The 26610-nt window shown below is 42.8% G+C and overlaps 1 protein-coding gene across 3 annotated transcripts in view; it reads left to right on the top strand.

Annotated features, from left to right (window-relative positions):
• The window catches only part of prkd3 (protein kinase D3), a gene marked incomplete at its 3' end in the record, with an annotated part of 37020 nt that extends 11098 nt beyond the window's left edge, over nucleotides 1-25922 (top strand). Inside the window, exons 2-18 of one of the 3 annotated variants that reach the window (XM_083908241.1) lie at nucleotides 7756-7894; nucleotides 12320-12451; nucleotides 12944-13110; nucleotides 13822-14014; nucleotides 14786-14863; nucleotides 14974-15154; nucleotides 15596-15719; nucleotides 15941-16018; nucleotides 19764-20040; nucleotides 21409-21461; nucleotides 21807-21879; nucleotides 21977-22083; nucleotides 22662-22823; nucleotides 23895-23993; nucleotides 24077-24344; nucleotides 25108-25193; nucleotides 25749-25922. In XM_083908241.1, the coding sequence (XP_083764367.1) occupies nucleotides 7756-7894; nucleotides 12320-12451; nucleotides 12944-13110; nucleotides 13822-14014; nucleotides 14786-14863; nucleotides 14974-15154; nucleotides 15596-15719; nucleotides 15941-16018; nucleotides 19764-20040; nucleotides 21409-21461; nucleotides 21807-21879; nucleotides 21977-22083; nucleotides 22662-22823; nucleotides 23895-23993; nucleotides 24077-24344; nucleotides 25108-25193; nucleotides 25749-25922 (2391 nt within the window). Of the gene's footprint in view, nucleotides 1-7755; nucleotides 7895-12319; nucleotides 12452-12943; nucleotides 13111-13821; nucleotides 14015-14785; nucleotides 14864-14967; nucleotides 15176-15595; nucleotides 15720-15940; nucleotides 16019-19763; nucleotides 20041-21408; nucleotides 21462-21806; nucleotides 21880-21976; nucleotides 22084-22661; nucleotides 22824-23894; nucleotides 23994-24076; nucleotides 24345-25107; nucleotides 25194-25748 lie in introns of all 3 variants that reach the window. The other 2 variants (XM_083908240.1, XM_083908239.1) reach the window with 2 other exon arrangements.
• Nucleotides 25923-26610: the final 688 nt, after the last annotated feature.

Here is a 26610-nt window from a genome sequence, read left to right as displayed (position 1 = left end):
AAGATGGTTGCTCTGTCCTGCACAAAGATGCTTGCCTGATATATATCTATACATATATGTTTATGTCATTTCCAGGTTTAACAAACACTGACACATTTCATGGACCGAACGATTAATCGAGAAAATAAACGACGGATTAATCGATAACGAAAATAATCCTTAGTTGCAGCTCGAGTGAACATTAGCCGCATTAGAGCGGTGCATTGTCGTTCCCCCGTCGTGCTCTTTCTGCATCCAGCTGCCGTGTGTTTGTCTTGGCTTGTGGAGAAAACAGGCTTATGTAATGCATCACTGAAACGAAGCAGGACTCTCTGATTTTCAGCAAAAGGGAAGCATGATCTCTGGAGTTATAGTTGACTAATCGTGGGCTGTTGTGTATTGTGATGTCTTGCATAATGATCTAAGATGTCTTGCTTTATCAATGACAAAAGGTTACACTCCGTTATAAGACGTTTTATCACAAGCGGAGCCAGATTTATTACCGAGTGGGTTTGATTATATTTTGTTGCATCAGGCTGAATGGCCAAGCCAAAGTACAATTAAATTCAAAAGTAGGGCTGTACACTCTTAGGAAATAAGGGTTCCAAAAGGGTCCTTCTACAAGGGCTGAGGTTCTACCTGGAACAATTTGCTTCCAGAGAACCCTTTAAAATCCCTTTCCTGCATAACGGGTTTAAAAAGGATTCTTGGTGGAACCCTCCAAAGGGTTCCAGGTGGAACCTTTATAAAAAGGTTCTACCTGTAGCCAAAAAAAGGGTTCTCCTATGAGGACAAGCTGAATAACCTTATATGGTTCTACTTAGCACTTTCATTTCTAAGCAAGAAATAGAAATATGTGTGGTTATATGGATACAAATGGGAGTTACAGTACGGAACACATGCAAGGTGTGTGTGTGTGTGTGTTTATGTCACGCATAATTTACAATCTTAAACTTTAAAAGGTGAGCCTGTGAAAATAAGCGAGGAGCCATAAATCAGCTGTATATTGGTGGGAACAGTGTATGTAACGGCGTATGATCCTTGGACGCCGGCACTAGCGTCGGATTGATTCCGTGTCTGGGACAAGTCCAACAAAAACAATGCTTATTCACTCTGTAGCAATGATGTTAGGTTTGTGTTTCCAGGCTGCTCTGGTACAAACAGCTCAGTTGTTGTTTCATGCCGTACACGCTGTAGTTGCGGGGTTTCAGCTTTAATTTGATTTATTGGCACAGCCACTTGTTGTTTCTGTATAAACGACTTGCGAACCAACATCCATACCACATCGTCTAAAGTGATGTTCTTGAGGAAAGGACAGTTGACATTACTGAATTGATGGCACAACCAAAATAATTTTACTAATCATTAATCATTACTAAATCTGATTGAGTTTTTTGTGTTTTTTCCTTAGGCCTAATGTCCAGTAAGTATAGGTGCACCATTAAAGTGATTTATTAAGAAATCATGCAACCACATTATATGGAAATTGCAAAAGCAGAACCGAAAACACTTCATGTTGAACGAAGACGGTGGAAAACTTGAGTGTTTTCAACGTGTGCCGCTGTGATACCTCACTTGAAGTGACAGAAGTATTTATTACGCTGTCACTGATGCCGGCGTGTAGTCATACTTTAATTCGCGACACATGTATTTCTCATACCACGCTGTGTGGAAAATCCACTGGCTCGGAATTACATTAATAATATGTAACAAAAACAAATACAATTCCACCGTTGACTTTAATAAATTAACACAGTTTTCCACGCGGTGTTTGATGTGGCCCTGAGCAAAGTTAATTACGCAGCTTTTCCCCCCAAGGTTAGCGTGAGCGCGTAATTGGATTTTCCAACGCGTTGGTTTTGACGAGGTTTTGAAGTGTGTTTCCCTCTGTTGTGGGCACCGACACGCACCTCAGAAGTCAAATATATGTTCTCCCACATTGTTTTGACATAAAACGGCGCTTTCCTACGCGTGAAAGCCGCACCGCGCTCATCGTAACTTCTGGTTTCACGACTACGGGCGGCACATGTTGTCTATTAAATCTTCTGTGCATGAAAATAATCAAGGAGGCGGGTTTACCAAGTGTGAAAATATGTACTCTTTTTAGGATCAACACACAAAAAAAAAAAAAAGGAAATCAGCATCCTGTGTCTCCTGATGTAGGTGTGATTTGGTGAATTAGCACAATTAGATAAATGCAGGATTATTAGTCAATGGACCTATTTATCTGGTGAATAAAAAACACCTTGTATAATTCTGATCTTGTGACTTCTTGTTTATCTCGCCACCTCAAGCTAAATGAAGAAGAAGCCTCCTCCCTCCTGACTTGATAAAAAGAATTCATGTTAAGTCATTTGTAGTGATATTGCTTTATTAAATCACTTCTGCACATACAACAGGCATAGTTTTGGATCTAGTTCCTCCTCACAGGTAACTCAGAAGAGTTGCTTATTCACAGTTTCCCCAGTTGGACTTTGGATTCAAACTGGCATCAAGACAAGAACATGTTTAAAGTTTCTCTTCGAGTTGTTAGAAGTGAGATATTCAGGATAGTTTGGGGCCAAAATGAACAGGTTTTTTAAGTCAGAGTGTGATTAAAGAGCAGCATAGAGAGGAATTCTGTATCTGTATCAGTTCTTTCCTTGTCCTGGTGTTTTCATATGAATCCACACTCGTGAGTGTTTCTGAAAAGCTCCATTCCTGGTGCACTAAAAAGATGCATTTTGATTTACTAAAGTTACAACAATAAGTCTGTTACACAAGTTGTTGTTTGGGGAAATTTAAAAAAGTTTTAGGTGGTGTGGCAACAACTTGTGCCCAAGTTTTCAATCTAAAACAAATGTCTGTCAAATTAGTTCACGCAACAACGATGAAGCCCATCGACTCCGCGTGAGATCTCGCGTCGCCTGGTGATATTCCTGCGCTGCACACAGGAAGTGATTTGTTTCGAGACAGACGGAGGTAACAGTAACAAAAGTTTCAGAAGTAAAAAAAAATTAGTTGTAGGATAAATGCTTCTCGACCTTTGACCTGCGCCTGCACTGCTGCTGTATACACACGGATGCTCCCTCAGTCAGGTCTGATAGTCAGTTTCGTTGTTTCTGTCCATGAAGTCCAAACAAACACTGAATATGCATCCGTTTTAGAGTTACAACTAACAATTATTTTCACAATCGATTAATCTGTCGGTTATTTTAACGATTAATCGAGTAATCGGTTGGTCCACAATGATTTCTTTGGTATGTGGAGCGAAAAAAATGAAGAAAATATTCACATTTAAGAAGCTGAAACAATCACAAATCTTGTTTTGATCATGAAAATAGCTTCAAATCGATTAATCGGTTATCAATATAGATCAGCTCGAGGCTGCCATCACCTACAGGATACCCTAACCTGAAGCCCATGCACGAGCTGCTGTCGTCCACATCTGTGTGGCCCGACGCCAGACTAATAAAGGTGTGAGGAAGCCTGAGGTCGAGCAGCATACTTTTTCCCCTTACTGTAATCACATGGCCATCTGTCAGAGCCTTTGCACTGCTGCTCTCAGCCCTGCTTCCTTTATGCCACCCACTTCTGTCTCTCTCTCACACACACATCATTGCATGAACCAAAAAAACGTTGTAACCACATTATCGTGTGCACGCTATTCTATTTCGACATGAGTCCTTGTTGTCCTCGGTGACTGAGCCTCATTGCCCCTCCCCTTGTGTTATACTGTCACATTTATCACTGGGTGTAAACAGGAAGAGTTATTATCCTCATGATTGATTCCTCTCATTTATCATTTTTTTGAACTTTGTAGTACAAATGATCGCAACGCCAAGTGGCACTGTTGGTTATTGAAACCAGGCTGCAAAACCCGCCCCTCCCAACCCAACCCCAAATCATCTTCCCTTCTTTTCTCTCCACTCACCCTCTCTCCTTATAACAGGATTTAGCATATCAATGGTGGATTAGTGCGTTTAACAAAAGCTTACTACTGCAAAGCCCCTTTTCCACTCGTCCCTCCAGCCTGACTTGTGGACCTCACACACAGCTCCTCCGCGCCCGGGGTCTTTGGTGTGCGTGTGTGGTCGCGGCTCGCTCCACTGTGTGGATTTGTGTTTTCGAAAAAAAAAAAAAAAAGCGACAAAAGACGGTGCTTAGTCACCATGGGCTTCAAAAAAAACATATTTTTTGGGGTGATGGTGCGGGTGTGGGTGCATACGTGAACGGGAGCATGGTGGAGGTGAAGAGTTTGTTCTTATGTACACTACAGTTCAAAAGTTTGGGGTCATTTTTTGTGTTTTCCATGAAAAGTCACACTTTTATTCATCCAAAGAGTTGCAAAATGAATAGAAAATATAGTCAAGACATTGACAAGCTTTCGTCGAAGAACCGGCAAAACTGTTTTCAGATGTGCTAACATCATTGCACAAGGGTTTTCTAACAATCCAATAGCCTTCTAATGCAATTAGCAAACACAATGTACCATTAGAACACTGGAAATGGGCCTCTATACACCTATGTACATGTTCCATTAAAAACCAGACGTTTGCAGCTAGAACAGTCGTTTACCACATTAATTATTGTTAAATGTTTATTGGATATTACTGGATACAGACCAATAAGTGTAAACTGCAGAACTGCAGGTCATTACAATTATTACAAATGGGATTTCTTTCTGTTTTTTTTCCTTTGGCGGCCCTCAATCCAATGTTGGGTTCCTAAATTGGCCCTCAGGTATCAAAACTTTGCGAACCCCTGGTGGACAGGGACAGAGAAAAGTGTGTTGCCCCCACAGGTTCGTCATCAATTCTCATGTTTTATCTCCATGATCTCAACAACATAATATTAAAATGTGCCCTAAACCATCTATTGTTCTGGTATATCTGGCTTCCTCTTGCTTTAATGGGCCTCGGAAAAAAAGAAGTGTCCTCTGGCCTTGCCTTCATTATGTTCTGGCCTGCAGATGCTCCTGCTCTGGAATGGGACCCAGTGTGTGTGTGCAGTGGAAAGTGTTGCACGAAAAGGAGGTGACTCAGCTGGCTAGATTTGGGCATGGATCGAAATTTATGTGTGTGTGTGTGTGTGTGTGTGTTTGAGAGGAAAACCCCACCATGACACTGCAGCCGCCTCAGGAAGGATGCACAACAATCCACAACCCCCACCACCTCCCAGCGCCTGCCGGCGATGGGGATGGTGTGGGTCACACAGCATTAATCACCTCGCGAGGAGACAGGATTTAGGATGTAGCCGTGTCAGAAGCAGCGGGCAGTGAGTTGGAAATGTTCGCGTGTGCCTATGTGTGACACATAGAGCTGAGGAGCCTCCTCTGTAAATATAACTGACCTTCTCTTTGTGTCCACATTAGTTTTGATGCAGCTGAGATCATCTCTGTTATAGAAGTTATTATTCTTCCTGAAATGATGCAACTTTATTTGCACACTGCATCTTTCATTTTGAAACGCAGTTGCTGCCGATTCAATTACGGACATGGATGAATGAGAATCTACATCAACGTCTGTCAAGCAATACTATCAGACCTGACTGACGGAGCGTTTGTGTGCAGAATTTTTCAGCAGCAGAATTCACTGGAACTTTCTGTGGGACCTTCTTGGCATTGGTCACTCATGATTCAACATGTTGCTGCTGTTGCCTTCCACATAATATAAAATGATTCACTTCCTGTGTGCAGCGCTCGAATGTCGGTGACACACGATCTAATCACCACTACCCTGAGAAACACAGTGTTTTGTGGAGGCTTAATTAGCCTTGTGCAAACTTGTTTGACAGTGGTCTGGATGGAAAGTTACACCGTATATACATATATTGGAACCAAAGTGCGTATAAAATGATGACAAATACCTCCTTTGACTTTGTCAACCTGCAGAAAAAGGTGCGACTAACCACTTTAGCTAATTTGAATGATTAAAAAGTTACTTAAGTATAAAAATTAGACTTCAAATCATGTAGAATTCAGTAGTAACATTCTTTTCAGTGTACTGAATCATTATAACCAGTTCAATGGAAACATTAGTTGAGTATTTCCTGCATGACCAGAGCACAGACTTCACATATTGAACTAAAATATGGCGGAAGGGGTTGCGGTTCTGCTCACGATTGCCGAATTTCCGCAGTGCTGTCGCTAAATACACAAGGCTCCTCTTTTAAATATTGAGCTTTTTGAAATGTCCTTGCAAAATGTTGGAGATGAACACATGTTTTCAGGATTTTCAAGTCTTTTTTAACCGATCCACAGTTCTGAATTGAGTTCTCAAGCCAAGCCGAGTCATGCTAGAGGGCACTAAATAACTGTGTGTGTGTGTGTACACAAAGAAATACTGTTTCTCAAAGTGCATGTTGTTTTTCAGTATACGTAGATCCGAATAGGTCTGGTGGTGCTTTCAAAGCTCATTTCTGTACATGAAGTCATGTTATGATGTACTTCTGATCCCTGAAGGGACATTGTCCTCATTCTCGGGGGAACTCAGCACCAGCATCTTTGATGGAGAGTCTCTCTGTGTGATCCTCTCTAATGCCTGAAGTCACTGTAGCTGTCATGGTTTTTTCGTCCAGAATAAGATTCTGGCCTCGCGACGCGTCGTTTTCTCCGACTTTGTTGATGCAAGTCGTCCCAATGTAACCATCTGTTATCTGTGTTTCTTGGCACGTAACGGGCTGCAGGTGTCTTGCGTGTCCTGTGCCCAGACGCCGTGCCAACCTCGTTACTCCTGGGCCACAGAGGCATTGTTTTTTTTTGTGGCCCATTGTGTGTGACCCTGGTTCAGAAGGAAACAGCTGGTGGATCCTTCCAGTACCAGCCTCCTCTTCAGTGCCAACCAATCTGAACATCCTTTCTTAGTTTTAAGTTATGGTTTGTGCATGTGTGCACAGTAGATGTTTGCATATACAGCACCCTGAGCATCATTTTTTTTGTATAGCCTTATACTTATGACAAGAACACTCTCTCTCACTGATCTGCCCTTAGCACAGGAAGTGACTCAGTATTGACTGGCGCTGCACTTCCTGTGCGCTGATTCTCCTCGACTCCTCTCAGGATGTTTACGTCCTCCTCCTCCTCCTTCTTCATGTCACATTCTCCCACCCTCGTCTCCGCCCCTTTTCCTTGATCATGTGACCTTATGTCAGCGCACTCGACTCCAGTTCATGACCTGGTTTGTCTCGGTTTGTTTTGGCCCCAGACGTTTGCAGCGAAGGAGACTTCCAACAGATGTTGAAATGTCTTGGCCACGCTGGAATGGTCAAGACATCCTATACATCATATAAGTGCAGCAATTTTTATAACAGTGTCACGTAGAAGACTCCTGAGGTCTTGGCTTTATGGCTCCATGAGTATAGGATACTGATTTTCACTGTGGCGGGAAAATGTTTACCACTCTTCAATGGATTTTTTGTGTCCTTACTCTATAGCACGTTTGTTTCTTAAGGGAACAAACAATAATGGAGGATCTCTGTCCTGAGCCGCAGGTTTCATACTATTCCTCATACTAATTGGAATGTGAGCCCCAGGAAATGACATAACGTCTATTTTTGTGTGTGCATACATTTACAGGACGTTTACTATAGAAGACATTGTGAATACAAGTCAGACACACAGTGTTTTTATGTATCTTTCAATGTTGAATATCAGATTTGTTGAATATCAGGGTTCGTATCAACTTCTTGCGTCTTGGTCACCGTCTCTTGATTGGTTGAATTGAAACCGTTGAGCCATTAGTTGATTTTTAGACCAGCTACAGTATATATGATACTAATTCCCTTACTTCTCCTCAGTTCCCAGAGTGTGGCTTCTTTGGCATGTACGACAAGATCCTGCTCTTCCGCCACGACCTAAATGACGAGAACATCCTGCAGAGGTTGACCTCGGCAGAAGACATCCACGAAGGAGACCTCATTGAGGTGGTGCTCTCTGGTATGTAACCACCACTGTAATTATTGTGTCAAAAAATGTCAGGTTGTGAGAAACGGGCAAAACAACCGAGTGGTGCTGAAATAAATAGCTGCTGAGCATCTGTGTGAAGGAAACTGTACAGGATGAACAATACACGCTTATCATCAAGTCAGTTGTTCCTCTTTCCAAGGTGATTTTGGATTCAAATGTTTGCTTTTTAACATTTCCCTCAAGGGGGATGGTATAAAAAGTGAGATTCTAGAAACTGGCCACACTCAGTACATTTACATGCACAGTTTAATGGAGCTAAGGCCATAGTCCGACTAAGACAGGCAATCGGACAACTTGTCCAAACAACCTGTACAAATCTGAGTCGATTTATTCCTTTTGACCTTTACGTCACAGAAAAACAAACATTGAACTGTTGCTTGAAGATGGACGTTGAGATGCTGTAGTAACTCCAAGTCTGACTAAGCATATACATGCAGTAATCAGACTATGAATCACATTAATCAGGTATGCTAATCTGACTAAGTCTAGCTTGATTTTTAGTCAGACTAACTTAACATGAAATTAAGAAAACCAAATTATTGTCTTAGTCTGACTATAATCAGACTTTTAACATGCATGTAAACGCACTGACTGACGTCTCTTCATGTGTCCTATTTATTTTATACAGCGTCTTTGTTTGTTTGCACAGCTTTGTTTCAGTCTGTGTCCAACGCAAAACACATTTAAGGTTAACGCTCCTTCACGCTTCCAAAAACAGAAGAAAGATGAACCTGAAATTCCTCCAGACAGAACAAAACCCCAAGTGTTTTTATGTCTAAACAGTTGCCTTAAACTAATAAACTGGAGGACACTTCACTTTTAGTCAAAGCAAACACACCTTCTACCAAACACACTGGGTCAGATACTTGCTGTCAGTGCTCACTAAAACCTCCCTGAATCAAATGCAATGTTATCTTTGCCTTGACTCATGACTGTGAATCACCCAGTACTACACCCCTTTTACTTGCTTTTGATAAGTTTCATTTTCTTATTTTGTGGCTCGGTAACTTCAGGTTTTAGCCTGTTTTTTTTTGTTTAGGGTTATGATGGTGGTGGAGCACATCAAAACCTCTTAGTAACCCACCCACTAGTACAAACACAAAACACAACTTCAAGAGAGCGCCATAACATTTGCCACACAGAGGTCTGTAACAATCTGGGGACGAGTGACTGGAGAACCAGGAAATAAGTAGGGAGGTGCTTGATGATTAGATTGGGAGCAGGTGTGCTTCCACCACAGGTGAACTGATGAGTGCAGGAGGCGGAGATGAAGGCGGAGCTTGACAGGACGTTTCCTTTATTATTTTGCAGCATTTTTTCTTAATAATTTGGAGGTTTGTTTTTTAAATCAATCAATGGGCTTGAGAATTTAACCCTATGTGAAAATAACAGGGTTATTTTCAAGTCAGCATCCACTGGACATAAAAAGATCATGACATAAACTGTGGCATGATGGTCAGTTCTAGTATTTTGTACCAGTATTAGTTTCAGGAAAAAGCCATATAACAAAGTGATAGATTGTCCGCCATTGTAGCACCTACACAGGTGTCTTTCTTTGCCCGTTTCCTGCGATGGATAAATCAGCTTCCTGTGTGGTGGGCTTAGAGTATCTGTTCTGCATTAATCTGTCCGCCTGCCTCCATCTGCGAACACCTGACGCCACCTGTGCCGAATTTCTCCTCCTCTCTATATCGAGCCGAGACTATTGTTTGTAGGGATTTAGACGGGATGATTGTGTAGGTTCAGGATCTGCTGATGCTTCAGACATCAGGGCTGAGGAATGTAGACGAAAGACTTGGAGAACTTCCTTCTTTCTTTGTTTCTGACTGTCTGTTTGCCTTGTACACTCTTTTGTGTCAGTCTCTGTTGCTTTCCCTCTCTCCCTCTGTTGTGTTTTTCTCATTTTAATCCCTCCTACCTCAACAAATCCATCTGCAGGTGTAAGCTTTGCCAGTTTATGGTCCGAGATAGAATTAATTTAAGTGTCATAGAAGATTTGTGATATGCTACATATGCAAGAAAACACCGCGTCTTATTTTATGTCGTCTAACAGTCAATAAACTTGGGTTTTTTTTTCATTAGAGGAGCTTTATTATGTCAGACACTTGATCCTTGTTTGAGAAACACAAGCAGAGCGATCCACACTGCCAAGCCTTTCATTTGGCTCGGAGAAAAAAGAAAATGAACCTTTTTTCCCGGCCCGCAATTTGTCTCCCCGTCATCTTCCGCTCAGCGCTCCTTAACCGACCTGTCGCTGGATTCCGCGGCTGTGGGAGAGGGATGGCCTCGGTGTCTCTGGCGCTGTGAGAGGGAGGCAGAAGTGGCTTTTTCTTGGCCGCGGGCTCAAAGGCAAGGGCTTGTTTATCCTGCAGTAAGTGATTGTAGTCGACCCGGGGAGTGTAAACACACTCTGATGTGCAGGGCGGCCCTGGACTCAGCGGACACTGCACCGGCCATCTCGGCCCATGAGGTTGGAGGCTTGGCCTGACCGATTGTCCCTTTGTTCCGTTTTCCACTCCCTGAAGGTCCCGCCCACTTTCACAAGCTCCTTATTCCCCTCCGCTGCTGGTTTTATAATACTTTCTGTCATTCTTTCTTTTATATGGCAAACTTGTTTTTCTCACATGTGGGCCGCCAAGTGAAGCCTAACGTGAGCCTCTCCACTTGCGTCGGGTTCATGTTCGCCTTTGTTTGATGCTAATTAGCACAACCAGCATTGCATACGTGTGTGAAAAAGCCCCTCAATGCAGCCCCTTCATAATATGTGTTAGCGTGAGGAAGCTTTGACATGTGACCCTGTCCTGTCTTTCAAATCAAACCCACGAACCAAGCGAACATGAGCCCCGCCAGCCATCGAGTGGACAAAAATGTGGCCTGAGTTTTCGCAGACGATCCCTGCGTAATGTCGTCGCGGTGATTAAAGGCGATGACATAACATTGTATTACTTTCCATTCCCATTTTTCCTCGTCTTGTCACATCTGTGGAAATGTCAAAAACGAGGAAGATCCGATTGGTTTAGCGTAACTGTGTCTGTGTAATGCATTTTTCCGTGGCATCTTTTTGTTTTATTGCCTCTGAATCTTAATTGTTTGTTGTTTTCGCCCCGTCATTTTGAGCATGTTTTTCCTCTTTATTTTAAATGAAGCATGTGGAGATCAATTTCTTTCTTTCTTTCTTTCTTTTTTTTTGGACATGTCATGAAATGTCATATTTTGTTGTGCAAGTTTTGCGTCTCGTCACGGCAACAACACCAGCTGAGAATGTTGTCCTCGCTTCAGAGGAGTCACCTTAAAGGAAACTAACACATACACAAACACACGTGACATCACCACAACCACACAGGTTAACCTGAGTATAAGATTAATTATTCCCCCTTTGTGGTCACTGGTGAAATGATTGCACTGTGCTGCCTCTGACACACACACACACACACACACTTGAACACACATGCACGCTGACTCATCTTCTTTGATGATTCACAGCCATGACTTGCTTCCAGCCATGAGCTCAGCGAGTCTGTTTGAAATAAAGAGAGCAGGGAAAAACTGCAGAGAAGAGAGAGAGCAACACAGACGCAGGGGGTTGATGTTTATGTGCATAAGAACAGAGATGGATTGATAGGGGGAACGCGATCACGCTGCATTGCCCTGGTGTCTTCTGGGTATCGCTCTCGATTCAAGCGGTGACGGAATTGAAGTCGTGCCACTGAAGATGTGACGCCCTCTAGTGCTGCAGCGTGTGCACAGCACTGGTAGTCAGAGTCTGCCTGGCTCTCTTTTGTTTCCTGCTCTGAAGATAGTGTCTGGAATAGTATATAAACTGGTAGAGCTGCAACTCTCGATTATTTTCTCGATTAATTGATTAATCGTTAGGTCCATAAATGTTAGAAAATTCAAAAAAATATATGTTGATCAGCAGAGGCGATTCTAGAGTCTGTAGGGGCCCTAAGCAAAAATTCCCAGGGGCCCTTCCAAACAGTGTTCATCACCATTATGTTATAAATAATCTGACACAAACGAAAAATGTATGAGTTCAAAATATATATTTCTTTTGGAAAAACCTTGTAATTAAATTAAAGTATGTGAAAATATAAATGTAAAGAACAATAAAATACTGTAAATAGCTTTTAAAAAACATATATAAACTGAGTAAAAAAGATATGCATTACAATGCAAATAATCCTTTTCATTTTCCAACTTGCAGAATGATAACTTCACACAGGTTAAAGTGAGGTGGGGCCCCTTTAGGGAGGTTTCCTACTGATTTTTTTTGGAGCAAAGAAAGCAGAAAATATTCATATTCAAGAAGCTAAAACAATCAGAAAGCTTATTTTAAGCTCTAATAAACGGCAAATTGTTGCTCTTTTGTCATCTCGTGTGTGTTGTCGTTTTTAGCTCAAGCAACAGTTGAAGACTTCCAGATCCGACCTCATGCCCTTTTCGTCCACTCCTACAAGGCCCCCACCTTCTGCGATTACTGTGGGGAGATGCTGTGGGGTCTGGTGCGGCAGGGCCTCAAATGTGAAGGTTAGACACACACACACACACACACACACACACACACACACACACACACACACACACACACACACACACACACACACACACACACACACACACACACACACACACACACACACACACACACACACACACACACACACACACACACACACACACACACACACACTTCTTTTTGACTTCTCTAAGACCTTCTACTGTATCTCGAGGATAAACCTCGTTGTACCCACAACATCTCTGACCTCAAAAATGTATCTGGGAGATAAACGAGCAAACAGGAAAGATTTGGTCTCTGGGCACTGTGGCCAGTGAAATGCTTGACATTCAAATCCCAGAGGAGTTATGGCTAACGTCAGCTCACTTTCAGTTTTTGGAATGTATTTTAAATCCAATGTCCCCCGTTTCATCACACAGTGACACGTACTCTCCGTTAATTCTCTCATACGACCGTACCGTTTTTGTCCATTAAGAATGTGGCTTGTTTTTGTTTGTTTTAAGGATGTGGCCTGAACTACCACAAGCGCTGTGCCTTTAAGATCCCAAACAACTGTACCGGCGTGAGGAAGAGGCGACTGTCCAATGTCTCGCTGCCGCCGCCAACGCCGCCGTCTCTCTCCGTCCCCCGGCCGGCACCTGCTGAGAATGCCGTGGTTGTCCTGGAAGAGGTGAGGTCTGATTGGAAATATAGTATCATCCTCTGAATAAAAAGGTCAGGACGGTGGTGATGTTATTTTATTTCACACATATCAAGAATGTGAGGCATCCACTCAGCGAATTCATGCCTGTGTAAATCCCTGGGGTCCTATAATAGATCACCACTGAATCTGAAAATTTAATTGAGCTTTACAGAGGTCAATCTTCACTGAGGTCTTCTAAAAACCTGACTTTGCATAAACCCACAATGCGATTATTCTCCTCTTGTCTGTGTCCCCACAAAAGGTCAATAGAAAATATAATTATGCTAATGACATTACAAGTCCACTGCTCACGTCTGGGCAAAAAAAACCGAGAACAGCTTCCTTTCCATTTCTGTCAGGAGCTTCCAGACTTCTCCATTTATTCATACGAGAACGAGAGTAAATTCACATATGCGGTGAAAAATGACAAATCTAATAACATTGTGTCGACCACCAGGATTGAGAATGCTACGCAGACTCATGCTAACTCGGTGTGACAGATTTCTTTTCCCTCCTTTTCCACTGACTTCTTTCTCTTCTTCTCCTGCCATGTGATTATTCACTCTGGCTCCGTCCCTGTCATTTGGATACTCCCTTTGAGGACTTCATTTTTCATTTTTATTCCTTCATGCTCATGTTTTTTAATCAACTTTAACATCAATCCGTCTTCCCCTCTTCCTCCATCCTTGCACACTACAGCAGAGGACTCATCAGGAGGCAGGGAAGCGGATCCTGTCCTGGAGCGGTCGGCCTATCTGGATGGAGAAGATGGTGCTGGGACGAGTTAAGGTGCCGCACACCTTTGCCATTCACACCTACACTCGGCCCACTATCTGCCAGTACTGCAAGCGTCTGCTCAAGGGTATTTTTCGCCAGGGCATGCAGTGTAAAGGTAGGGCAGAAAAATGTCTTCTTAAAGTTGTAATCACCTAACTTTTCAAATATGTACAAAATGTCAACATGCATCAATCTGCATAGAGCTGTTCCTGCACTATACAGCTCCAAATTTCAAGGTCACGATTTTGGTTTTCTCACAAACTCACAAACATCAGAAGACTTGAACAACTGCCCGAATATGTGCCTGCATGTGGCGATTGCAGCCACTGCTGTTCCTGCACTATACAGCTCCAAATTTGACAGTCATGATTTTGGCTTTCTCACACTCACAAACCTCAGAAGACTTGAACAACTGCCTGAAGTGCCTGCATGTGTCGATCGCAGCCGCTGCTGTTCCTGCACTATGCAGCTCCAAATTTCAAGGTCACGATTTTGGTTTTCTCACAAACTCACAAACCTCAGAAGACTTGAACAACTACCCGAATATGTGCTTGCATGTGGCGATCGCAGCCGCTGCTGTTCCTGCACCACGCAGCTCCAAATTCCCCGGATGAAGTGTAAATGTAACGCAGAAAGAAATATAGAACGTCTTGTGCAGCATAAAGCGAAGGGCTGTGTCTGTGAGCGAGAGAGTGAGGAGTGTTTTGATATTTAGAAGTCCACAGGGGGGCACTAGAGGTTCCACAGTGGAGAGTAAAAACTGCGCACTTCTTCCATTGTCATGATAATTCTGAAGTTCAATGTTTCCGTCTTGAGAATTTAAGTCTGTATATTACAGAGGTTTAATTACCATGATATATATATATATATATATATCTTCTGTTAGATTGCAGATTCAACTGCCACAAGCGATGTGCGTCGAAGGTACCAAGAGATTGTTTAGGTGAGGTGGACTTCAACGGAGGTGAGCTCTTCTACTACCGACTCATTTCAAATTGATAGTGACTATTTATCTCATCGTATTTGTCGATTTCATGATATTTGCATATTTAATGGACACCTGTGCAGAACCAGCCAGTCCAGGCCCAGATTCAGACACGACCATGGACACGATGGAGGTGGACAGTAACGATATGGATGGAGGCAGAAGTCTGGACGACTCAGAGGAGCCGTCGACGCCAGAAGAGAGGATTTTTGACATGGACTCTCCTTTTTTGGACAGAGAGAAAGATGAAGAACCCATCAAGGCTATTAGGTATAAAGATTCAGATTTTTGGTTTTCTGGTGATGAAGTGCAAGTTTCTGTTTCGTTTTGCTTCCTCATTCATGGTGGCTGTGGCCTGCTCATGTCAACGTCCAGTTCTGTTGTATTTTATTCGTTTTGGTATCAGTTCAGGTAAACAATGACGTGTAAGCAAAGGTCACCTTACTAATTCAAACCGGGGACTTTGTGGTCGTGTCTTAAACACACCACTGACCGAAACCTGTATTTATTCTGCACCAGCAGTGGGCGTTTATGTTTGCACGAGTGTTACCGTGTATACAAACGACAGAACTATGTCACAATCTGTGAGACTAAACGCTGACTGCTTAGAGAAGAAAGTGAAAATGAATGAATATTTTATTATATTCTTGTTATTAAAACCAGTAATTAATTAAATAATTAAATATAAATATCTTTTTTTTTTTTGTCTAGTCCCTCCACCAGCACCAACATCCCTCTCATGCGGGTGGTCCAGTCCATCAAACACACCAAGAGGCGGAGCTCCACTCTAGTGAAGGAGGGCTGGATGGTACACTATACGAGCAGGGACAACCTGGTAAGACTGATAACCCCAAAGGCTCAACAGAGGAGCCCAGTCTGAAATGGACTGAGCTCTTGCCTATGTGCTGGGTTGAAACTCCAGTTCGCATGTGTTGAATTCAGCACAGAAGGTATTTTGCCTGGAAAAACTAAACATTGGACTTCTGCACTGCAATATTTTGCCTTTCAGACTAACTTTGGTGTTTGTTTCCCTCCCCCCCCCTTTTTTTTTAACAGCGCAAGAGACATTATTGGAGGCTGGACAGCAAGAGTCTGAGTCTCTTCCAGAACGACACTGGAGCCAAATTCTACAAAGTAAGCGTGACACTCTCCTCCCCGCCTTGTTCTTGAATTAAAGATATAATATGGAACATTTCTGCATTTAAAAATCTAAAACATGGTGAAAAGATGGTTGAATGCTTGAAAGAGTTGGAGAAACACCTGTACCCCTGTACATAGTGGGAGTGAAGTATTGTTTTTAGTGGCTCTGTTTGTGCTTCCACACTTGCACTTGCCAATATGACCGACAGAGGCCGCCAGAGGCTCGTTGCGTGAATGGGGTGAAGTCTGCCATCTCAGATTGCCTTGTTTTTAGCCTGTTTTTGCACTTCGAGAGACAAAGAAACACAGAGAGGCTACAAAAAACATAATTGTAAATATGTTTTATACTGTTCAAATTTCAAATTTAACATGTACAACCTTAACTGTTTGTTAAAACAGTATTTTAATATGCAGCAAATTTGCAAATAACTGCCAGATATTGGAAGTTATTCTGGAAAAATGGCCAAAAAAACTTAGTTACAGGACATTCTCTTGTCCTTTAACACGTGTGGGTGTTAAAGTGTTACTGTCGGCCTTTGACCTCAATGATGATTCCACCTGCAATGGAAGTCCATGACCTGACGAACAATATCTTCAAACGTCAAACTAAACCTGAAACTTTACCACTTCCCTAATCTAAACATCTGCAATATTGACAGTGAAGTCGTCATGTAGGGGATGTTTTGTTTCATATTGAAATATCAGAGGTGTGCAAATGAAATATAAGCAGTGGATTCCCTGTGTGGTTGTTTGAATAGCAACTGTTAACTACCTCAGCTCTTTAAAAGTTCCCCTGTGGGTTTTTTTTTTTATACCACAGTGCAGCTACATGAAGTGAACACATACAGTCGCTAAGATATGTTTAGCTTCTGTGCATCAGGTCAGATTGGATATTTGAAGGGGTTTTGAGGAGAGACTAAGGGAATCTCCCTATGTAAAAAAAAAAAATAGGGGGGGAATGTTTATGGAAGAATCTAAAGTAAAGTGAAATAAATAATTTATACGGTCGGAATTTTTTGTTAAATCATATTTAGTCATATTGCACAACCTTATCTCCAAGTCACCAGAGATTTTCAGTGTGTAAAATCAGTTGTGGAGAGTTGTGTGACACTTCCCACTTGGTGCCAGCTCCGTAGTCAGTCATTACACTGCCGCAGGGGCTTAATAGCACAGTAATTACACGCTGAAGTCGGAGGGAGGGAACTACAGGGCTGCTAGGTAAAGACTTCCACATGTGTGCTGGTGGTTTTTTTTTTTGTGTGTGTGTGTGTGTGTGAGGGAGAGAGCGAGAGATGGGGCTGTAATCATCTTATTGTTCATGTTGCTCAGTATGTTTTCGGGACACCTCCTTTAACTGTGGTCAAAGTCAAGTTGCAGTGTGTGTGTGTTTGTGTGTATCGTTGCATTTGAAACCTCTTTAACCTTGTCAGGACCAGTCCCTCATTTCAGTCAGAGTTAAGCATCGACTGGTTACGGTCAAGGTTGCGGAGAACAGTCCTAAGACGAATAGCTGCACAAGGTTAATAATACTTTGATTAAGGGTTAGGTCAAAGGTTAGGGAAAGGCATTTAGTTGTGATGGTTAAGATAAAGGCCAAAGGGAATGCGTTTTGTTATGTTATGTACACTACCCTTCAAAAGTTTGTGGTCACCTATCCAATTTGTTTGTGTTTTCCATTAAAAGTCACACTTTTATTCATCAAAAGAGTTGCAAAATGAATAGAAAATATAACCAAGACATTGATAAGATTAGAAATAATGATTATTATTCCAAATAATAATTTTGCCCTTGTTTTCAGCCGTTTTCAAGGGTTTTCTAATCATCCAATAGCCTTCTAACGCAATTAGCAAACACAATGTACCATTAGAACACTGGAAATGGGCCTCTATACACCTATGTACATATTCCATTAAAAACCAGACGTTTGCAGCTAGAATAGTAGTTTACCACATTAACAATGTATTTCTGATTAAGGTAATGTTATATTCATTGAATAAAAGTGTTTTTACTTCATAAAAAGGACATTTATAAGTGACCCCAGTGACTTTTGAACAGGCACGCTCCCTTTGAGCCTGTGACGGTTTCGCAAGCAGCTGCATCTCCAGTCGTCCCTTTCTTCTCTCTTACCAACTCTTTATTACACTTGGTTGTGAAACTAACCTTAGAAAAAAGAAAAAAGAAAAGCTTAATTACTTCGCCCTTCTCCCCCAATTACCCTGTCACACCCTGCAGACTCTGCCACTAAAGCCTCAGAGGGGAAACCTCAGTGGGGACCGATTCCTCAGGGTGTGTTTACAGGCAGCTTTATGTGCATCGACTTGGGCTTCGTTTAAAGACCCTCAGGAGGGTAATTGAAGGTCTTCACGCTCGAAGATTTGCATGCTTTGTTGCAAAGATGTGATAGATAACGTGCGACGGCGACGATGATGATGATGATGATGATGGCCTCCTGTATGTGCTGCAGGAGTTTCTTTTCCCGAAAACCACATATTTCTCCATCTGCATCCGTCTTGGGCATTTTCCCCTTTTCATTACCCTGAAGTTTCTTGTCTGCTGCTCATCAGCGTGCGGGCCGCTGTCCCTTTTTTTTCCTCCTCTTTACCTCCGATCTGATTAGTCGTGGTCGCGTGGTGGCCTCGCTTGCCAGGCATGGCAGCCATTTTCACCATTTGGAAGCCATAACGGCTGCGCGTTTGAAGACGAGACCCCTGTACTTGTGGCTTTTCCTCTGAAGAACCTTTTTATGGGGTGAGGGGGCTTCTCTCTGTCTCTGCCAGATTGAGTCCTGTCACAATCAAACGCACACACACACACACACACACACATATACACACAGTGCCCCCGTTGAGGAATGGTAGCTGCCGTGTCTTTCGTCTCAGTGGCTCGCGGTAGCGCCAGCGGCTCATGCTCAGATGGGGCCTCTGGCTGGTGCTGCCTTGTAATCAGGAAACCAGAGCGCTCCGGCCGCCGCAGGGCCTCCACTCACATGACCTGGCCCCGCTAACCACAAGCACTTCATCTGATACTCTGTGGTGAGCCACGCGGAGGGGACAGCGTGTGCCTCCGGGAGCCCCCATTGGCTGGAGCTTCTTTGTGTTTTTTAATTTCCGAACCCTCCCTCCTCTCTCTTTGATTTGACAGCGAGTTTGAAAGGGGAAGGGGGGGATTTTTAAAGTGTGCTACACTACCGTTCGTCCTGTATGTGCTCATAAGAGAGAGAAGAGGAAGGGAGGAAAGTAGAGCTTGGATTATCTCATCGGCACCGGGTGTTGGAGGCAGTGTGTGTGAGTGTTTATGTTTGTAAATCAACGTTTTAAGTGTCATGTTTGTGTAAAGTGAGTGCTGCATTTGTAGGTTTAGTGTTTGTATGTGTAGTTTATTGGTTTTAAGGAGTATTTGAGCACTTTTTAAAACCACTATACAAATAAAATAGTATCACTGTTGTTATTAAATTCACAACTTGTAAAATGTATAAAATAGGAATAGATAAACTTGTTTTAGGATGTCTTATATATATATATATATATATATAATCGTCCATTTAGATATTGTAGTATCTCCTGTTTTCTTCAGGTTACCTCTCTTTTAAACGCATCCCAAGCTCTATAATACTCGTTTTCCTGCCAATAACTTGTTTATTCCTCAGGTACGCTGGTTGTACATAAAAGGAATATTCAAAAAGAATTAAAAACAAATTCCCACTGAGCTTATTCTGTGGTGAACCCCTGTGTTTCTACAGGAAATCCCTCTGTCTGAGATCCTCCAGGTGGAGCAGTCCAAAGACTACAGTCATCTGGCCCAGGGCAGCAACCTCCACTGCTTTGAGATCATCACAGCGACCATGGTCTACTACGTGGGCGAGAACAACGGCAGTCACTACCACAGCCCGGCTCTGGCTGCCTCCGGTGTCGGCGTGGAGGTCGCCCAGGGCTGGGAGAAAGCCATCAGACAGGCCCTGATGCCCGTCACACCCCAGCCGAGTGTGGCCAGTGCTGCCGGACAGGGCAAAGATCACAGTAAGTCACATACACTACCATGCAAAAGTTTGGGGTCACTTAGGAATGTCCTTATTTAATGTTAATGTCTTAAACGACTATTGTAGCTGCAAACGTCTGGGTTTCAATGTAATACGTACATAGGTGTATAGAGGCCCATTTCCAACAACCATCTCTCCAGTGTTCTAATGGTACATTGTGTTTTTTAATAGGTTAGAAGGCTATTGGATGATGAGAAAACGCTTGAAAACTCTTGTGCAATGATGTTAGCACAGCTGAAACAGAATAAACAAATAATATTGTTTTATTTTCACACGTTTAAGCTGAATATTTCAGCTGAGGAAGGCTTTCCTTATGACTCCACATATTTTAATACATATTTTAACCCTAGAACACCATTGCTGGGAGCAAATACATTTATGTGATTTTCATCTAATTTTTTTTTCTAATTTTCCAGTAATTTTGGAGCATTTCTATACGGTCCCCTCATGATGCTTTTCTTTCATTTTGTTAGACATGACACAGGTTAAGATAAAAGAACGCTATTACACTACTACACTATAACACTATTTGTGATCATGTTTTGATATATTTTGATGACGAGTACTTTTTATTGGCTGTATTTATTATCTCGGGGTAAAAATCACCCAGCGTTAGCGATGGTGTTTTGAATTTGAGCGATAGTGTTCTAGGGTTAAAAAGGACAGACTGCTTGGATAATGTGATACCCCCCCCCAAAAAACACACTCAGATGACTGGAGTCATCAGTTTTACAGGCAGAGAATGCATCACTTTCTCGAGGCCAGCAAGTCAGTTATGTGACAATTGCGAAAAATGATCTGGCGAGACTGTGCAAAAAACCCCCCCAAAAAAACCAGAGCCTCACTCAGGGACGGAAGTCTTATTTTTCTTAGATCAAAAACAGGGAATCAGAGCCCGAAACTCTGTGGCTCCAAAGTGAATAGAAGATTGAAGATCCACATGTGAGTGAAAAATCTATAAAATGTGTGTTAAAACTACTTCAGCACACTGTATAACACTGTGTTGGTAGTAATAGTAATATTAAATGTCCTAATAGCATTTATTTGGTCCTTTCAGTTGCAGCATTAAATAAAGTCACACCATATTTAGTGTTTCCCTTTATCTCGCTGTGCAACGCATACTTGCAGCGTTCAGTCACACGTGGCCTCTCAGATCGATGTTGTAGCCTATTTATTGTGTAATAAAATGCTTCATTATGTGGGCCTGTGACTTATTGCGTGCAGCTGCGATAAGAAGGAAGGAGAAGAAGAAAAAAAAAACATGCGTGAGCTGACTTACTGTAACTGCTTCATGCATTGGTAAAGTGACATTTTTCTTTTTCCCCCCCACTTGTGTGTTCTGTTTCAGAAGAGTTGTCCATCAGCATATCTGTGTCCAACTGCCAGATCCAGGAGAATGTGGTGAGTGTGGGTCGTCCTCCCTTTTTTTTTTTTTATGTTGTTGTACAATTTCCCAGCACATGCATTCATTGTGCTTGTAAAGTAGCTATTGTGGTGACATCAGAAACTATATTATACCATGCCTTTCACTGAAACCCCCCCCCCCCTCCCCCGGTGGAAGCTTTAATGCTGCACAAATGGGGAAGCTGCCGACTCGTGTGTCTTTGTTGAAGGGATTTTTTTTTGGTTTGTTTTACTTCTGCTGCAGTTGAGCGAGAGTTTGGCAATGTTAGGATTTAAGATGACGTAACCGATACTGATTTAATCTAACAATAGCAATAACGGAGCAACGTTATCTCTGTGCAGGACATCGCCTCGGTGTACCAAATATTTTCTGATGAGGTGCTGGGATCGGGCCAGTTTGGCATCGTGTACGGAGGTAAGTAACTCAATTTTGTACATTATCCATCTATTACACCACAAGTAACAGGCGGGATATTTAAAGTTATACATTTTTTTTCTTTTACACACGTTAGGCAAACACAGAAAGAGCGGCAGAGACGTGGCCATCAAAGTCATTGACAAGATGAGGTTTCCTACCAAGCAGGAGAGCCAGCTGAGGAATGAGGTGGCCATATTACAGGTAAGAAGAAAACTATATATTGTTCATGTTGTGTAAAATTGTTATTTTTGCAATTAGAGATTTTCCAAAAACTCCGCCATTTTATTATTATCCTCAAGGGGGAGTTTGTGTCACATTTGAATATCATCATTGCCATAACACAACAAATGAATAAATGCAACAATAGAATGAATATGGAATCACATTTAAGAACATGTAACAACAGATTTGCTAAAACAAGAGTCAAACTAAACTAAAGTGGCGTCGACTTGCGATAAAAATACGTACGCTCAGTTTCTTATCGATCACAGTAGCGAGATCCTTCATCACAGAGGGATTTTTCTACTAAAAATCAATCCACGTCTCTTTTGTTTTATCAACTTTAATATATATATATAAACACTACCGTTGAAAAGTTAGGGGTCACCTATACAATTTGTTTGTGCTTTCCATTAAAAGTCGCACTTTTATTCATCAAAAGAGTTGCAAAATGAATAGAAATGGACTGCAGGTTTTTAGCAGTAGCCCTATTTTACACACACACCATTCCGATCCAGTTCCATTTCTTCTTTACTCATCACGGTGCGCGTGTCCTTCAGAATCTGCACCACCCCGGCATCGTCAACTTAGAGTGCATGTTCGAGACGCCAGAGCGGGTCTTTGTCGTCATGGAGAAGCTGCACGGCGACATGCTGGAGATGATCCTGTCCAGCGAGAAGAGCAAACTTCCCGAGCGGATCACCAAGTTCCTCGTCACACAGGTCTGTGTTTGCTTCTTTTGTTTCCTTAACTTAACGAGATTAAGTTTCCAGCTGCCACATGCTGACTTTTTCAACAGAATTATCCGTTAGCCTTATTCTCTGTGAACGAGTCATGGTCAAATAAGAATTTATTATATCACCTCTGCAGCTCAAACATGTCAGTTTTAGATGTTTCCCTTCAGGTGTGTTGAAGCAGTTCATTACCCTGAACAATAATATGGATTTAAATAATGTTGGAAAACATTGGTCTCGTTATTTTAATGCAAATTAAATGTTGCACAATTTATCTTTAAATGGAATGGTTCTGTAGTTCCTGTTATTTGGTGTTTTTTTAGCGACTTCTCCCTTTATAGTTTCCCGGCCTTCACCCTCTGTTTTTTTTTTGGGGGGGGGGGGGGGGGGGGGATGTTTGTTAGCCCACTGTGAGTGAGTCTGAGCTCCAGCTCCAGGGCCTGTTTATTCTTGTGGTGAGCAGATTTGCGTGTCTGTCAGGGTTTGGGTTGTTTACGGGATCGGTCTTACATGGCATCGCGGCCTCGTCCCTGGCCGGGGATTACAGCGCTGCTTTGCGTCGTGGCTTTGGGGGGCTGATTAGAGGAGCAGCAGGCCCCCGGGTCCCCGAAAAACAGGAGCGGAGCCATTAACAACAGCTGCATTAGCTGCGGCGGGGCGCCGCGGCTCTGATGTGGCCGACGAGGGCTTCTGTCAAAGCCAGGGTCAGGACAGGGGAGTCAGTCGTGCTGTGGTTTTGGTAGAGCGCCGTGGGCAGACATGCGTGCGGCGCTAGCTTACGCCAGTACTCATGAATATAGATGGGATGATGAGACGGGATCATATGTCTTGATGTGATGGTACTCGTCAAGATGGAAGTACTTAAGAGCATTAGCGTGCTTATGCTGCTGTGATTTTTCCACATGGCAGCGCCGTCGATTCTATTGGACACATTATACAAACATTGCTCTGTATATATAACATATATATTGTATACATGAAAACATTTTGACGCCGACTTATTGTCGTCTGGCTTTAAGTTGCTAAATATGTACTTTTTTGGACGTTGGTTTACGACAGATCCTGGTGGCCTTGAGACATCTGCACTTCAAAAACATCGTTCACTGTGACTTAAAGCCTGAGAATGTACTACTGGCCTCTGCAGAGCCCTTTCCTCAGGTAAGAACACAGAGGTCCTTTTGCTGTCCTAACTGGTGTGTGGATGTGATGATGATTGTTTTTTTTTTTAAATCGTTATCCAGGTGAAGCTGTGTGACTTTGGCTTCGCCCGCATCATCGGCGAGAAGTCATTCCGGCGCTCTGTCGTGGGCACGCCGGCGTACCTCGCTCCGGAGGTGCTGCGCAGCAAAGGCTACAACCGCTCCTTGGACATGTGGTCGGTGGGAGTCATCGTGTACGTCAGCTTGAGCGGCACGTTCCCCTTCAACGAGGACGAGGACATCAACGATCAGATCAAGAACGCCGCCTTCATGTATCCACCGACTCCCTGGAAGGACATCTCCGCAGAGGGTAATTTTGACGCTTAGAACACATGTTGACATCCGCGCTCATTGCTACGTCACAACGAAACATTCCTTGGAATTGTTGTGTCGCGGAGCTCTGCTTTGTCCCTAAAAAACGCGAGAGTGCACTCGAGGGCAATAGTATCCGGAAGAGCGGAAGTCCGCAAAGTGTTCTATTCTTGGCTGCACAGTGCAGCACAGAGTTCTACACAAACTTCCAGCCTCAGAGGATTTTACGTGTCCAGTTGATACGTTTTATATATGACGGCAATGTGCCGCCGGCAAATGATGGCTTTTCCAATTGCTAACTGCTGTTAACTGCCGGAGCCTCAGTGACGCTGACATAGTTTCATGTGGCATTTAAAGAGACAGGCACTCAAAACTGAAAAAGACGCGGAGTACAGGCACCGTTTACCAGTTAGCTCCGTTAGCTTTGTTAGCTCCTTTATCGCCGTGAGTGCGCCTACGGTCGTCTGTTTATTAAACGAAAAGAGCAGCGCAAAATGAATCGTAACTTTGCCCTGCATGGTTACACCTGCATGTGTAACCATGTGTGTGTGTGTGTGTGTGTCAGACTGATACTCAGACATGTGACCTCAGTGCTGCCCTCCCCTCCCACACGTCTGAGTCGTCTGAAACTGTGTCTGTCTGTGGTTGGAGATGAATCGGTTTTCAAATCTCCCCCAGCTGCCCGAGCTGTAGCTGTTATTTTCATGTTTTCATTTCAAGATCACATTAGTAACATAGTCTGCCTATTGTTTCTTCCACAGCCACAGATCTGATCAACAATCTCCTCCAGGTCAAGATGAGGAAGAGGTACAGTGTGGACAAATGTCTCAGCCATCCCTGGTTACAGGTGACATATTTGTTTTTATTGTTTTTCCCCCCTAAACCTTTAAATGAACAGTTAATGACTCATTGTTATAGACAAAGTGGACATTGTCTTATAGTTTTGGTTGCAAAAACAAGTTATTTTCAATGGACGTCTATTGGAACTTGAATTATAACTTGTTTAATAACATCAGTAAACATTTTCCTGAGAAGTCTATGGTCTCAGACCTTCTTCAATAGAACATTATGTCAATAATAGAGGAAAATAGACGATATTACAGCACATATGAGTGGACACAGACTCAACATGGCGTCCCTGGAGGCTTCAAAATGGGAGTTCAGCTTCTTATTGGTGATGTCACAACATATTGCCACTTGGTTACAGCTTATGTTCTTAGACTGAACACAGTGCAACATTTAAGCTAATAAAAGGAATTAAAAACTAATGGTTGAGATGTAGCCTGTCCTCTTGACGACCATGTCTTGTCATTCTTCCTGCTTGAATGTCAGGGATTGGGATTTTTTGGGTGGGATTAAACGTGTAATTGTAATATTTCTGTTCTATTCTATTTCCCCTCAGGACTATCAGACGTGGCTGGACCTCAGGGAGTTCGAGACGAGGCGAGGCGAGCGCTACATCACCCACGAGAGCGACGACGCTCGCTGGGAGGAGTACGCCGACGAGCACAGCCTCGTTTACCCCAAACACTTCATCATGGCTCCCAACCTGGACGACATGGAAGAGGATCCCTAGTGGCTCGGGGGATTAAGTACACCCTAAAGGAGCTTTGGGAGCGCTGGATTTTTGTTGTGGAAAACAGGAAACAGAAGCCGATCACATGGAGAATTACGCTCCGGAGGTTTTCAAAAAAAACCCAGAACGGTGGCTTGATTGCACTGCTACGAGCATCAGGCGGAAGGCGGAGCAACAGAAACGCATTAAAAAAACCAAAGATGTCCATTCCATGGGTTTTTCTCAAGAACAATCACAAGCCAAAACACACAACTATAGTTAATGTACATACAATTTAGGTTAACTTTAACTACATGGCTGTGTTCTTTCTGTGAAAAAGGAGATCAGAGACAGAGTGAGAGCTCATCCCGGGAGTAAAGGGCACCTTTCGCGAGGGATCGACAGTCTGAGGATCAAACTCAATCGAGTTTTCTCCCCGTTTCTGAACTGTTGGCATGAAACTGGAACTATCCCGTGTAATTTTCTATGTCATGTTGTTTTTTTTTAATGTATTTAGTAATTGTGGTAGGTTTTTTGCACTATATTACCAGTGAACAGAGTGAATGAATAGAAACACTATTCACTGCTACAGAGAGCGGACGCAGCTCACGCAGTAGTGACGTCAGGTATTTCGTTCATTTCAGTGTTTTCCAAACTATTTATCGCAAAAAATGAGCGTTTATGTCTGAAGGTAAATGCAATAATAAAA

The sequence above is a fragment of the Microchirus variegatus genome (assembly GCF_963457635.1).
Source record: "Microchirus variegatus genome assembly, chromosome: 21".
In the NCBI taxonomy this organism is placed as follows: domain Eukaryota; kingdom Metazoa; phylum Chordata; class Actinopteri; order Pleuronectiformes; family Soleidae; genus Microchirus; species Microchirus variegatus.
Note: the sequence above shows the minus strand (reverse complement) of the source record. Positions and strands in the feature narration are given on the sequence as shown.